At 45.8% G+C, this 16,190-nt stretch overlaps 1 protein-coding gene across 1 annotated transcript; it reads left to right on the top strand.

Annotated features, from left to right (window-relative positions):
- The first annotated feature begins 1,002 nt into the window (after nt 1–1,002).
- On the top strand, nt 1,003–11,853 carry LOC114448543 (potassium/sodium hyperpolarization-activated cyclic nucleotide-gated channel 1). The gene is made up of 9 exons (XM_028425549.1): nt 1,003–1,691; nt 5,851–6,057; nt 6,337–6,550; nt 6,733–6,894; nt 7,700–7,918; nt 8,494–8,640; nt 8,764–9,004; nt 9,142–9,306; nt 9,470–11,853. The coding sequence occupies exons 1-9, from the start codon at nt 1,003–1,005 to the stop codon at nt 11,851–11,853; spliced, it is 4,428 nt and encodes a 1,475-aa protein (XP_028281350.1).
- Nucleotides 11,854–16,190: the final 4,337 nt, after the last annotated feature.

Here is a 16,190-nt window from a genome sequence, read left to right as displayed (position 1 = left end):
GTCAGATAGTCACCACCTGACCAAGTTTATCCCGGCAGCAGTTTTATGAATTAGCGCTGTGGTGGAGCCGGTGGTCTCTTCTCTGTCACCGCGCTGTCTGAGCGCTTCAGTCACCGACAGACAGCACCGTGTTCCGGTGCGCTTCTCGTCATGATGAAGGTGTTTCCCGCACGGATACTGAGAATGACAACGTGTCACACACTCCGTGGAAACGTGGGCTAGGGTTTGGGGTAACTGGACTGACCTCCGCTGCCGTGTGTGTCTCAGACTATGTTTGTGCTGTGTGCGTGTCAGAATGAATCAGTGCGCCTCGGACTGTGAGCGCCTGTGTGTGCCTGTAACGTGCGTCTCTTATGTCCATTAACAACCACCCCCCTGACAGAGAAGTGTCCTTGTCATTCATCCTCGGATGAATGTTTCCTACTCCACCATCTCACCGCCCAAGACGCCCCTTACATAATGATGTACGCTGAAAAGGGCAAAATTGGGTGAGCACCCTGGACATATAGGCTACACTGAGAGGACACCGACGGCCAATGAGCGTCGAGCGCCGTTATCTACAATAGACCGGGAGTCTGGTGCCGATATGACCGGCGTCGGCGCGTTGAGGGCGGCTGTGGAGAGGAGAGGGAGGGCCTCGGGCGGAGAGCAACGTTTCAAGGACGAGGAAGGAGGAATGGTAGAGAAACATCTGTAAGGACAAAGCAGACAGAAAAGAGGAAAAGTGAAGGCACTATAGCAGGGTGGGGATTTTTGTCTGGATGGGGCTTTCTCCAAGGGCACTGAGGTAAGGATGGCCACATCCGAGGAGAGTCGGCGGAGATGTGAAGTGTCTCCTTCAGGAGAATGAGTACAGACACTGAGCACCTTTCTTTCGCTTCAATTAAACATTCTGACTTTGCCTTTCTCACCTGTATGTAATCTAGACAGGTGGACAGTACTAAACAGTAGTTTTCCTGGAGGGGTTACAGGTTATATACGCCTCCTTTTCCCTGATTTGGGATGGACGGGGTGGCTGGAGGTGTGAGTGGCGCCGGAGGGTCTGGTGGTGACAGCCTCTCCCGACGTAACGGGGGGGACTCGAAGAGGCGCAGTAAGGGCAGCCTGCCCTCGCCGGGCTACAGGCTGTCCCAGGCCTCGCTGGAGGGCGAGAAAGGCCTTTTCGGGACAGACATCACTTCCTCAAGTGGACGCGGCCGTCGCCTCTCCATCATGAGCTCCTCCACCAGGGATGGCCTTCCCTTACGCACAGCAGGCACCCCAACCACCCCGGTGCCCCTGCCGCCTCCGCCGCCCTCCTCCTGTAGCACAGCTCACCCTCCTCCACGCTCAGTCGGCTTTGCTGCTTCTCGGGCCGCCCTGGCTTCCACCTCCTCCAGCGGGACTGGAGTCATGGTGGTAGCCACCGGCGCAGAGACCACCACCACCACAGCCTGCAACACCACCGCAGCAGGAACACCTGAGATGGTGGGTCAATCTGGACTGGGTGGATTCGGCATGGGGCTGGACGGAGAGGACTACAGCAACTCCAACCAGAGCACGTTCATCCAGAGACAGTTTGGAGCCATGCTTCAACCTGGGGTCAACAAGTTCAGTCTGCGCATGTTCGGATCCCACAAAGCTGTGGCACAGGAGCAGGAGAGACTGAAATCAGCTGGATCGTGGATCATACACCCCTACAGTGACTTCAGGTGTGGAGTCGCACACACAAACATACACATGCTGCTCCCTGCTCCCACAGGTTTGTAAAATAAATGGGACTTGTAGTATATAAAATACACAAAATGTTCTTTGATTAGAAATATGGATCAAAGCAAGCTGAACGTGTTTTTACTTAAAAGAATACACTTGAGGTATAATGATGGATGCTTAAATAGAGGGAGGACCCTGAAAACAGATCTTTCAGCAGCCTATTAAGGTTAGAACAGGGGAAATGGGGAGAAATGCCACAGAAGGCTAATATGTTCCTCAGAACACAGGGGGGCTTATAGGAAGTGCTGGGAAGGTGAAAGGACAGATAAAATTGATGTAATGACGTTTAATAGCTGGCAGGGAGACGAATAGAGGCAGAGATGGAATGGAGACGTGACAGGGACTGAAGTGTGTTTCTAGAAAAACAAATGTTTCATAAATTAAGGAAAGGGGTGTAACATGCCTTCCATCTCCATTAGGTGAAAGCTTCAGAGTGTTTTTTGACAGCTGATAAACCCAGTGCAGCACTCCCTGCTGGTGACTCTACATGAGGGTTTAATGGTTTTTCTGCTACCTGAGCTGAAGAGTCAGCAGGAGAATGTGGTGAAAAAGACAACTGAGGCTGGTATTAAGCAAGAGATACGCCTGATTGTGTATTCCCATCAAGAAGCTTCAAGTTTATGAATGAAGTTGTGTAGAGGAGAGAATTGGTCTCATTCTTACATACAGACAATGGCAGTGCTTAATTTCTATACGCAGGTGGACAGTGGAGGGAGAGACAGCCTTCATATTCTCCAGACAGACTGCTGCAACAATGGATGACTTGATCCCCAAGGCTCCTGGCCCACTTTTGTTTCATCACACACACACACACACACACACACACTCACTCATAGAGTGTCATTTTGTATTGTCTGTCAATTTAAAGATCTCTCACTCTGCTTCTTATGGCGCCGGCTGCTCGCCGCTGATACAATGAATGATGGTGGGGAGGAACAGAGGGAGCTTTGCCTTTTCCCAGCTGAATCTCAGTCTATCCTGTGCTTAATGATATTTATCAAAATGTACAGAGATGTTAATAGTCCTAATTATCCTATTGCACATCTACAATTGAATTGTGATCAATTATGTATGATGTTGTAAATTATGCAACTTGAGTATGCATTATGCATAATTCAGTCATCTAATTTTTCAGGTAAGTACCTGTAGTCTGCAGCGACGTCTGAGGAGGAACTCTGTGAGAGGAGACAGATCACCTCCAAAGCCCCTTTATAGGCTTTTGTCCTGGCATCAACCTTGAGCACCAAAGCACTTTGAGCGTACGTGTGGCAATATGTGTGCTTCTGTGTGGGTCTGCCATTATCTAGTTTCCTGATAAGCTCTCACACCCTTCACCTCATTAAGAAAAGATGTGGCTGCACCTATAAGAATACATAACAAGAGAGAAGAGGCCGTGGAGGTCAGCTGAGATGAGTGGTGCTGAAAGAGTTAATGTTGTTAATAGTAATATGTCTCTTACAGGGTGATGGTTAGAAACTTGGTGGAAACTGACATGTGGCCAAGTGCAAACAGGGATCCAATCACAGGCTACTCAGGAGACACTTGGCCTCAATTACAGTAGAATTAGTGTTTGGTTTGACGACAGCTGAGCAGGTAGATGCAGGTCAGCTATCCTGCAGCACCTGTTTTCAAAATGGAATACTGATGAGGCCATGGAGAGCAGCTTTGATTGCATTTGCAATTCTTATGTGTGTGTGTGTGTGTGCTGCACACATTAAGCTACCCGGTGTTGCATCAGTCCACAGTTGGCAGATCAGACAGCAGGTCCTGTCAGGTATTTATTCTGAGATGGCATATTCATTTTCCATTAGGATCTGATGTATTCGTGTCTGTGTGGTTGTTCTCGTTTGTCAAATTCAAGCTTGAATTGGCTGGCGTGTCTTAGTAAGGACAGAAAACTCTGATAGGCAGAGGGTGATTACTGTGCAGCGATGTGTATGGTGCAAACTCACACATCATAATGGATTAACACCAAGAGGAGACAATAAAAATACATATAATTATTAAAGATCTTTAAAAGGGTGCAATTATGTTCTATATTTAGCCATGAGCAAAGACAACAAGTATTCAAGTGACCTCAAAAAATACAGCACATTTGAAGTTACCATTAAAATGTGCTGAAAGCAAAGGATGTCATGATAAAGTGTTTTAGTGGTCCTGCTGGATGTGGACTGAGTTTTAATGACTTCATGAAAGGTTACAAGCCTCATTTCTATCATGTTTTTTGAAATAATGGATAATGTTTGATGGAGCATTTCACATGTAGCGCAAGATGTTAGTCAGCCAATAAGATGTTTGAGATGTGATTGATAAGGTGGATGGAGATGGACTACACAGACCTGCTTACAAACAGGTGCAGTTCAAATCTCTGAGGGATAATTCCGAAGGTTTAAAGATGGTTTCTTCTGGTTATGTTTTCTGTATTTTCACGGTTGTAAGTCATTGTCAAACAATTATCGCATCACCAGAATCTAATCACCAGTTTTGATGGTGACAATGATGTCACATGGTATTATAAGACTTTGACTTGTACAAAGATGGGGTCTGTGGCAGCTGGACTAAAACTTAATGTGCAACCTCCTTCCACAAAATGTACCAGAAATATAAACACAGAGGAAATAAAAGTATTATAACCTAAGTACACCCCTAACACTCAGATGATAATCTGAAAAGCTGGAAGCATGATTCCAGTTGATTGGCAAAATGATTTTGTGTCTAAGATTGTCTGTGAGGTCAAATCTGTATTACAGTATAATGTGATTTGCAGATTTGTGATAATCAGAGTTATCAAAGCCTGTTCTGCAGGTCAGGATGAAGTCTCCACCACTCCAGAGCTGCTGTGTGTGTTGCTGTAAATAATCCCTGTATTTATGGCCATGAAGTGATACATCTGTCAGTGTAAGTGACAAAGTCACTGAGTGTGTGTGGCAGAGTGATGACTCATGCATGCTTAATCTTCATCAGTCTAGCGGTAGCATCACACCATGAGGTTGTGTTACTAAATTAGCGCTCAATAGTGATCGACTACAGAGCTCGAGTGTACTTTGACACAGGAAAAGAGAGAATAAATGAGGGAGACAGTGAGGGGAGAAGCAAGACACTGACATGGGTTAAGGTGATGGATAAAGGGATTAGGAGAAAAGCCACAGAGATGACAGCAGTCGTCTCCAGATGATTGGATCCACTCTTCTGTCAGACTTTGATCACTTCCAGAATCCAAGTGACGTGACTGATTCCCAGCATGTTTACGAGGGGCCTGCGTCAAAGAAAAATGTCCTGTACGAAATACAGATTGATCACGCGTGCCGAGGTTATTTGTCCTCCTGTCTGCTTGTTTCTCAATTATATTCAGCTCTGCTCTGTTATACTGGTCCATGCTGGTCTCTCCTCCCCTGTTACAAAGGGGAATTTGCACTTCTTAGTGTTCCTTAAGTTCTTACACATGCAGTCTGGTTCAGCGATTGAAGAGAAGTTAAGTTTGCTCCCTGTGGGATAAAGCTGGAAAATCAGCTGTCAGTTCTTCTGGTGGAGTTTTATAAGCGTTACAAACACACAGTGCTTATTTTTGGCAGAGGTTTTGCAGGTTTCAAATGTGAGATCATTTGTCAGGCAGGAAGCTTCAGGGAATTATGCATTATGGGAAATGTAGGATGATTCAGTCAGGATGTCTTGACCTCTGCTGTTTATCGGAACGTTTGATTCATTGTGACTCACACAAGCAATCATTTCGAGTCTTTTTGATGTGAATATTTTCAGCAGAGGACAGTCATACATTTTGTGCTTCTTCTGTATGCAGCAGCAGAACAGACGGACATGCAAATGGAGCTTCTTTATTCTCCTTCTCAAATCCAGTCAAACAATTTTTTTTGCATTAATATGGTGGATACATTGTTGTTATTGTTTGTATTCTGCTCTGTTGGAGCGGAATCTGTACAAAATTACCAAAATCTCACAGAGTGGGTTATGATGTGGAACTATATTCTACACAATCTCAGCACAGATGCTTCGTTCTTCTTTTTCTTTTACCTTTATTCCTTGTTTTTTCCTCCTTGCTCTGCCTGTTGAGATGTTAAAACTCTTGTTTTCTTTATTCTGTAGATTCTACTGGGACCTGTTGATGTTACTGCTGATGATGGGCAACTTAATCATCCTGCCAGTGGGCATCACGTTCTTCAGAGATGAGAACACTCCTTCATGGATCATCTTCAATGTGGTTTCTGACACCCTCTTCATGGTCGACCTGGTTCTCAACTTCAGGACTGGCATTGTAAAGGAAGACAGCACCGAGATATTGTTAGACCCCAGGTCAGTGTGTGCTCTGGAATATCAATACAGTGAAGCTGCTGACATAAATTTAAATGTGCTTCCTGTGGTCGTCTGCAGCGGTTTGTGTTCAAGCAAATTTGTGTGTGAGATGTGAAAAGGTGATGAGCAGCCACTAGCACGGCTTTGTTCAAGTTCCAGTGTGTTCCTAGTTAATATTGATGAGGGGCTGCTCACGCCAGACAAATGTCGGGCTCACTTCCATAAAGCCTGCCTGCCAAATGAGGAGTGTCACCAGTCTTCCATCTTTCATTGATTCAGGGCAATTCGCCTGAACTACCTGAAGAGCTGGTTCCTCGTGGACTTTGTGTCGTCTATCCCAGTGGACTACATCTTCCTGATGGTGGACAGCCTGGACTCTGAGGTCTACAGGACGGCCAGAGCCCTGCGCATTGTCCGCTTCACCAAAATCCTGAGCCTGCTTCGGCTGCTTCGCCTGTCCAGACTCATCCGCTACATCCACCAGTGGGAGGAGGTGAGAGAGAGAGACAGAGCAGAGTCAATACTTATGTGAAAGATGTTCAAAGTCATATAATATTTAAAAAATGACACATCTTCTGAAATATTTGATGGTAGAAGCACCCAGGTTTTTGGATACTGTGCTGTAGATCAAGGCTCTTTTATCCTCATCTGCCCTCCTCCCTTCTCTCTTTGCAGATCTTTCATATGACGTATGACCTTGCAAGTGCCATGGTGAGGATAGTGAACCTGATTGGTATGATGCTGCTGTTGTGCCACTGGGACGGCTGTCTCCAGTTTTTGGTCCCGATGCTACAGGACTTCCCTCCTGACTGCTGGGTTTCCAAGAATCTAATGGTGGTGAGTCTCTACTGCAAGTGTGTTATTATTAATATGTTTTGGTGAATGATTTTATTATCAGGTAAACAATACAGAGGATGTGACGCCTCCAGCCGGAGTTAAATTAATCATACAAAGGGCTATCTGAGCTTGTTTGAACAGTGAGTGCAATATTTATTTCATATGGAAGCAAACCTCTGATTCTGAAAAGATCTGGTTTTATCTGTGTGAGTGAAGAGAGCGAAGCTGTTTGTCAGATTATATCAGGCACGGTTTGCTGATTCTGAATTAATTGGTTCATGCAGCGACATGTCCTTTTGGAATAAGATTGAGTATCATCATTACAAAAATAAAAAAGACTCTCTAATTAAAAAGCTCAGCAGAGATCAGGTGGAGGTGTGAATGCATGCAAACAATGGAAGGCCTGGGGACCTGCTGGATATTCTACCTCATGCTTGTAGGCTTTTTTTTGCGGCCCATGGACACAGATACACAGCTCTGTGTATAGCTGACTCATGTCCTACTGGTTGCCTAAGTGACTGTTGCTAAGCAGGCTGATGCCGGGATTTTCCCCAGAGAAGGTCCCCTCATCCGCTGGACCATTAACATCTTAGTAATTGGACTCACATGTAACCTACAACACAGCGTACACACACAGAACATTTATTAATCATGCATAGTGCTCTAACTCATATGTGTGTTTTCTGCAGCCTTGTAGCGGAGCGTCTCTGATGGAAAACAGCTCCTGACTAAAATAAGAACAGTTCGATATTGCAACGCCTGTTAATTAACACTTGAAACTTCTTCCTCTGTCTCCTTCTCACAGAATGACACATGGGGCGTGCAGTACTCCTATGCTCTGTTCAAAGCCATGAGCCACATGTTGTGCATCGGGTATGGCGCTCAGGCTCCAGAGGGGATGACTGATGTGTGGCTCACCATGCTCAGTATGATCGTGGGTGCCACCTGCTATGCCATGTTTATTGGCCACGCCACCGCTCTCATCCAGTCACTGGACTCCTCCCGACGACAGTATCAAGAAAAGGTGAAACATGACAAATGTCCATCTGTTACTGCAGCTGTGTCTCCCCCTGTACTCAAACAGTTTGGACATTACAATTTTTGCCTAGTGCTGCAACCAACAATAAAAGATGAACATCTTTTATTGATAATCTTTTTTCTTTTTCTTGTTTTTTTGGTCTTCAAAAGATCTGTTTTTAACCTCTGTATGAACTAAATTAGTTCTTCTGGTAACATGTGAAACATGCCTTCACTTATTTAAAGCACAATGGTGCCCTTTAATTCAAACTGTTTAAGAAAGGAAACATCTGCCTTGCAAATGCATCTACAGTGCCTACAGTGCAACAAAAATACTGTTCATATGTAAACATTTCTACACAGTGTCACATTTGTAGATGTGAAAATTACAGTTGTTCAGCATTACACCTGACTACTGAAACTGAGTGTGGTGGGTGTAGTGAGAAAGGGATGATATCAGAAATCATAAACCTGTAGCTTCTGTTCGGCACGTTTTCAACGTGTCGGCGTTTCAAAGGAAATATTGATTGATTTGATTTCCTTTTTTATTTCACTGTGTTTTGTGCTTGTGTGTCATTACAGTACAAGCAGGTGGAGCAGTACATGTCATTCCATAAGCTTCCCGCAGATGTCCGCCAAAAGATTCATGAGTACTATGAGCACCGCTTCCAGGGCAAAATGTTTGATGAGGAGAACATCTTGGGAGAACTCAGTGAGCCACTAAAAGAGGTAATGAAGTCACACGCACCCACAAAACGACACCTTCAACCCACACGTGCTGTATTCACGTCTTCAGCAAAAGTCTCTCACTCCTATTTTTATCTCTCTTTGTTACTTTTTTTTCTTGTTTAGGAGATTGTCAGCTTTAACTGCCGTAGCCTGGTGGCTAACATGCCACTGTTTGCCAACGCTGATCCCAACTTTGTGACTGCTGTGCTGACCAAGCTCCGTTTTGAAGTGTTTCAGCCATCAGACTTTATCATTCGTGAGGGTACAGTTGGACGGAGGATGTATTTCATCCAGCATGGACGAGTCAGTGTGCTGACCCGTGGCAACAAGGAAACCAAGCTGAGCGACGGCTCCTATTTTGGGGGTGAGGACATTGTGGCGTGTTTAGGTAGTTTTTGAGGAAGAAGGCACGTGGGGTTAATTTGTCTTGCAGACCGTTTTGGTGCCTTTATCTTATTTTCTATGTCCTCCGCTTGTCATTGTCTCTGTTGCCATTAACAGAGATCTGTCTGCTGACCCGTGGACGGAGGACAGCCAGCGTCCGTGCAGACACATACTGCCGCCTGTACTCTCTCAGCGTGGACAGCTTTAACGAGGTCCTAGAGGAACACCCGATGATGCGCCGTGCTTTCGAGACTGTTGCTGTTGACCGACTGGACCGCATTGGTAACTCTTTGAGTGTGATTTCTATATTCATTTGCTTCACCACCTTATCTGTACAGTCACTTCAACAATGACCTTGCCAAACACTTCTCAAAGTCAGGAATAAAAGCTGACATGATGAATGTTCTCATATTGTTCTCATATTTTCTTTGCTTCTTCTTCACAGGCAGGAAGAACTCCATGCTCATGCGGAAGTCATCCCAGGGTGGTTCTCTGGGAGGCAGTATGGGTCGTGGTGGAGGCCGCGGTGGTGGAGGTCCGGGAGCTGGAGGTGGTCTGGCTGCTGGTCTGGGTTCCTGTGACAGCATGCTGGTGCAGCAGATTGTTAAGCACGACAGCATGCCGGCCATGCAGGATGCGATCGCGGCCGCCGCTGCAGGAAGGGGCGGCATTATGGGAGGAAGCGGCACAGTGTCTCCTCGGCCCCGCCCTGTCATATGGGCACCTCTGGTCCATGCCCCCTTGCAGACTGCAGCTGCCACCAGTAATGTGGCCATTGCCCTCATGCACCAGCAGCAGCAGCAACAGCAACAGCTGCAGCATTTGCAGCAGCAGCATGCTCTTGGAGGGACTTTCTTCCTGCCCTCCCCTGTCATCTCCCCCTCCCCCTCCTCATCCTTCCCTCTCTCTCCTCCTCGTGCCCCCATATTGCAGCCTCTCCGCCCCTCTGTGAGCTCTCTCATTGGGATGATGACAATGGGAGGAATGGGTGGTTTGTCTCCGAGGGGAGGCTTTCCCATCTCCCCCTCCACCATGGCCCCCCCTGGTGGGTTGACATCACCCCCTATTGCTAAAACTCCACCCACTCCTGCTTCTTCTGTCCCAGTCTCTGTCCAACAAGGAAGGACTCTCCACTACAGCCTCCGTCTTCAGCCTGATCCCTCAGTGATTGCTGGATCACTGGGAACGCCAACAGGAACAGGGCCAGCTCCACCGCTTCACAAGGTAGCAGCCGCCAATCCAACTGCTGCCTCCAGCAGCCAGTCAGATAGCAACACTGCGAGTCAGCAGGGCGCAAAAGAGGCTCTGTTACGTCATGGAGGAAACAGCTCTCAGTGTCTGCCAGCTCTGGGCAGACTCACCCAGGAAGCCAGGCTGCTGTCTGCCTCACAGCCCACTCTGCCTCACCGCTCTTGGGTCGGAGTGCAGCCTCACCCACCTCTTCATCGGAAGGCTTCTGGTGGTAACTTGTTGGCAGGTCCTTTCCTGGCAGGGCAGCTAGCCAGAGGAGGCAGTGCAGGCATGCTGACATCTAACCCTCCAGTACAGCTGCTGACAAATATGCCATTTAATGCACAAGCACAGGCCACAGTTCCTATTCAGTCCACTATAGCACAGGTTGCAAACATGGCAACATACCCACAATCAGCATCTATACCCACACCCGCAGCTGCACACACACCTTCCACTGCTTCTGTGCAACCTCCCTTGCCTCAAAAGCAGCCCCCCCTCTCCTCTGCTACACCTTCTCCTGCACCCACTCCCTCATCCCCTACACATATACTCACCCATACACCTCGCCCCAAACCAATCCCAATGACTCCTTCTCGCTCCTCCTCTCCTCCCCCGTGTTCCACCCCTCCGTCAGCAGGAACAAGCCCGCGGTCTTCAACTACCCGTCCCAAACCAATTCCTGCACCATCTCCCTGCTCTTCCTCTCCCTCTCCATCCTCCACACCACCTCCATCCTCTGTTTCTACCCCTGTTCCCTTACCTCAACCTTATGGGACCAAGTCATCTCTTACATCCTCTTCTCCTCCTTCTTCTTTGGTCTCCTCTTCACCACCACATCCCCAGAGCCCCAGAGCTAAAGCATCCAACACACCTCCATCTGCTTCTCCACTGTCTGGCACCAGCCCCGCCCTGACGCCAATCCCTTCTCCGATACTAACTCCCACTCAGACTGCCCGCTCCCGAACATCTACTCCCTCCCACACTCCTACTCAAAGCATCACACCAGTTACCCCGACACCTCCCACCCCTGTTGCATCTGTTTCCTCCCTGAGTAAACCCCAACCTCCAACAGCTTGTCTTCAGCCGACTGTCTCCCCCATAGTCAGAGGGCCCATTTCAAGCCAGATTCCAAAACAAGCCTCATCTCTCACCCCAACCCAAACTTCAACTCCTGCTCCAACTAGTGCTAGTACTAGCTCCCCAACTAAAGTAACGTTCTCAGTTCATCCTGTGAAGCAAACCTCCCCCGTCCTCACTCCAAGTCCCACTTCAGGCTCAGGCCGTACCATCAAACAAACTTCACCCTCAGCAACATTAAACCCGAACCAGTCCTCCACCCCCACCACTTCCCCTAGTGTCCAATCTCAGCCCCCAAAACAAGCAGCAACCTCCCAAGGTGTCGCTACCCACTCCTCAAAAGTCAACACACCCTCTGCCCCCATCCAGACCACTCAGGCATCTCCCATTGCACCCACACAGTCAGCAAATGCAGCCGCCCCTTCCAACACTGCCTCCCCTCAGAAAAAGGACCCTCAGCTGTCACTTACCAGAAAAGACTCAGAGGGACTAAGACACAAACTGCCTGCCAACATGTAAGAAAAAAACTCTTGCAGGATGTTAGATTTTGTATTGTGGCCTGGGCTGATGAGCAGAGCCATGGATACACAGACAGCTGATGATCTCCTATGGACAGATTCATCTTGTTTGCATTCACTCTAGGATGTGATTGTCTTAGAACATCAGGTGTTCATGTGATTCTCCATCAAGTCATCAATCAAGGACAAGGACTTTCAGTTAAGTGCTTGGTACTGAATCTAAAAAAACCATCCAAATGTAAACATACATATCTGTGTTAGTGATTGTTGGAGCAAACAGGGAAGCTGAAGTGGAAATATGCTACAGTAAAGTGGATGGAAGCAATCACCTGGAGTCAGAGAAATAAAGTTTGTGAAAACAGCAATACTTGTGAGGCATTTTACTCACTCTGGTAATGTAACAGGGGCATGACCTCGACAATAATAAAATAATCTTTTTGCCATGGGGAGGGACGTGCAGGCAATAAAACAGACAGTTTCAGGTTTCCAGCTCCAGCTCCCTCTTGCTTCCCATTCGTCACCAAAGTGTAATATTTTCTCATCAGAATAAAAAACAATTATAATGATAAAGCGTTTAAAAATCACTGTAAAGTCATATGAATAATTAGGAGCAGTCCACTTGTAGTTTTGTTGTCCCAGGTGTGTGGTGTTTAGTTTTTGAACAATAGAAAAATTCACTGACAACTGTAAATTGTGTTTAATTTTGTGTGTGTGTGTGTGTGACACACGGTACTGCTCTGCTGTGCACTGTGGCTCACTTGGTTTTGTTCCCACTGCTCCATGTACTGTAAATACGTGCCTCTCTGTGGGCCTGTCGTGTGCTTCCTCACTCCTCCGCCTCTTTGTCTTTCATCTCTTGTCTGTCTAGCTGCCTTTCATCAGATTTCACAGCTCTGGCCGTTAACTGTTTCTTTGACGCTCACAGACTCACTCCTTTTCTCCCGGTTTACCCGACACTTTGCTCTCTGCTGCCATCAGCTCATGTTAAATTGGTGGTCTCATCCTTCTGTCACCCTATGACACTGTTTCGGCATCATTTCCAGTGATGTTTGATGTTTTCTGTGGGTAGCAACAAGGCATTTCTGTCTTAACCCCTGATACCATGTTGCCTAGACTATATATTTAAGGACCAAATGTTTTATTTTTTATTTATCACAGCTTTAGCTTTTGAAAAGAAGAAAAGTGATGATCATGAGTGTGCCATTGAGGGTTGATGATTATGATTGTGATGATGATGATGTTGACCTGATGATGATTGTGTACATCTGGGTATAAGAATAAAGTGAATTTAGATATCAATTTGTTTTGTGTGTGCAGACATTAGCTCCTTGGTGTACCTGCATGTTCTGAACACACCACTTACAATGTCCAACATCCACCCACGGCATCACACTGAAAGCTGCACACTGGATCCCTGTAACAAGCAGACATCACAGTCCTCACCATCATCACACAGGTTGGTTGTTGGATAATTGTGACAGTGGACACAAGTTGTCTAGTAAATTTGATATTATTATAGATAGGTACCTCTAAACTTTTAGGGAATTTCACTTAAGTGCAGTAATTGAATAAAACGTGGACAGTTACTTAATGCCCCTGCCGGTTTGTGTTGTTTCTGTGACTTCTCTAAAATATAAATAGGATATTATTATTTTATTTTGAATCGATTACTGTAATGGATAATCGGTGCCTTGACTGTGACCCTGGTGACTCAAACTTGGACTCATATGATCTATGAGGATTTAGGTCAAGAGGTTTGATGACTCAAGTACAACACTGCAGAGCAGTAGAGCAGCTTCATGTCTGAGTTGAGAACCGTGTTCTCCCATCCTGACTGTGCTGCTTCTGGATCCCCAACCCTAATCCTGTACCTCTCAGCAGAGGGCAGGAACACTAAGATCCAAGGTTAAGCTTGTGAATGTGGGGGCACTTAAACCTCTGCTGCTCTTGACAGAAAGTAAATGAAAATCCACCTTCATGCGGATGGATTACAGTCTTACTGACACACCTGCTTCCCCATTCCCTTCCTATTATTTTCTGTCTCTCCCATTTATTTCCCCTCCTCACTCATTGATGACCGAGAGATTTTCAACAGTCCTTCAGCCCACGTAGGCATCAAGAGGAGAATTATTTTTCACATCTCTAAGTTAAGAGGCATTAACATACTGAATGTGCACTCATGATTTGCACTGTGCTTGAATATTCCCCACTGAGTCTCACATATTTGTGTTAAAAGGACGATTGCCAGGTATTTGTAATTATTTGAGGTTGTTCATCTATGTTGTTTAACACTTGCTCTTACATTTTAATTGAGAGGGAGGTGTGAGGCTCCAGGCTGTGAAAGCAAAGCACACATCTTGCATTTCTAACCACACTCCTACACTTTATTAGTGCAGCCTCTGTGGAAAAAGCCTGCTGCTTGTGCTGTGACCAGTAGATGGCGACATCACTTTAGTAATCAAGTAGCCCAACAATAAGTATACATCTCAATTACAGTATTTACATTGTGTAATCATATATCTCTGCAGAACCGTGTGAGAGCCCATTAAAGGCTGTTGCAGAAGAGGGTACAGGAGGAGGAAAGGCCACAGGGGAATCAGGAGATAGTGTGGCAGGGGTTAATGATGGCAGACCAGCCTGGATTACCAGCCATGAATAGAGGTGGGGGGATAAACAGTATGTCTACTTGCTGCCTGTCACTGTAGCTCCAAAATAGACAGAGAAGGAAGTCTTTTCACTATAAACAAACTAGCCTGCCAGGCAGATTGAGAAGCGAGCTAATGACTATTTACCACTCATTACACTACAGGTGTGCATTACAAGTAACAGCCTATTCACAATCAAGCTGAAGGGTATTTGTTATTATGCTTTAAAACTCCTGTTTCCATTAAAGTATTGTCCTCTTTATCCAGGTTAGTTCTTAAATCCTACAGATAAATGTGTACAAGTGGAGGACGGTTGTACGGTTGTAGGTTACCTAGGGCCACTTTATGCTTCATAAACCAGACTTCAGAGAGAATCCTCTAACTTCACTACATCTACTGGACTCTTGCAGGATACTGTAATAATATGCATTATATTATGACAGCATTATCAGATAAACATGATGTCTTCACAAGTAAACAATAAAAATGATCAATAGTTGGTGACTATGTCAAAGGGGTCCTCTAAAGGCTTCTAAATGTGATAGCAGGGGTCGGGGTGAACTGTGGCACAGTTTGTGTTGGGTTTTCACTCACAGTCAAATCGAGTCAGACTCTAGACCTCCACGGTAAAGAGTAGAAATACACATGTTTACAGACTGGAACAAAAATGATGTAGCTGTACAGAGAGTGTTTTTAATACACACACACACACATATATATATATATATATATATATATATATATATATATATATATATATATATATATATATATATATATATATATATATATATATATCAGATCTTGAGCTCCTGCAGCCACTTGCCAACCTCAGCTCCACTAATGCTTTTGTCTGTATATACATTAACCAGGCGTTATGTGGACTCAGGCAGGTTTGTGTTTGTCAAATTCTACATATTTCCTTTACATGTATTTACATAGAAATGCTTATACGTGGACCTGTTTGCCATATATGTGGCAATAGTCTGAACAAACTCTTACCACTGATAAATACATTAAATACTACAGGTTAATTTTTGTTTCTTTTTGCCTTGTCTGACCAGATTACCCTGGGACCTTTCTGAAGGCCGTCAGTCCCAGGCTGTGAACCTGCTGCTTTACAGCAAAGTAACACTGGAAATAAAGTGTAAAACGTTTGATTTCTCTTTGCAGCGGCAGTAGCACAACCACAGAACAGGCAGAGATTTCGGGTTAAGGGGGGTGGTGGAAGGTGGGCTGGCTGAGTTCACCACAGAATTATATATAGACTTCCTGCTACCTTACTACAAAACCCACCACCACACACCCCGGGAGCAGCAGCAGAGGAGGATGAGACTCAAGCTGTGAAAGAGCGAGGTGATTCCCAAACCACTTCAAACAGCGGGAGCAGGCCTGTAGACTTCAGAGTTTGTGCAGGGGGATGAGGCTGCTGTTTAGTGTCAGTGTGCTCTCTGGAAAGAAATGCTCATAAATAAGCTTTACACCTCAGCTGAGCCTCTGTGTTTAAACTGACTCACCAAAGGTCATTTTTATAAAAACAAAAAAAGTCCCTGATGGTGTTGCCCTTTGCCTGCAACCACATTGGATGTGACACATCCTCTGTAGTTTCATTTATCACACTGGTTTCCGCCTAACTTGAATCATCTGTCAGCCTTTGTCAGTCTATTTCTTGGCTGACTTCCACTTCTCCATC

The sequence above is a fragment of the Parambassis ranga genome, chromosome 16 (assembly GCF_900634625.1).
Source record: "Parambassis ranga chromosome 16, fParRan2.1, whole genome shotgun sequence".
NCBI classification, from domain to species: domain Eukaryota; kingdom Metazoa; phylum Chordata; class Actinopteri; family Ambassidae; genus Parambassis; species Parambassis ranga.
Note: the sequence above shows the minus strand (reverse complement) of the source record. Positions and strands in the feature narration are given on the sequence as shown.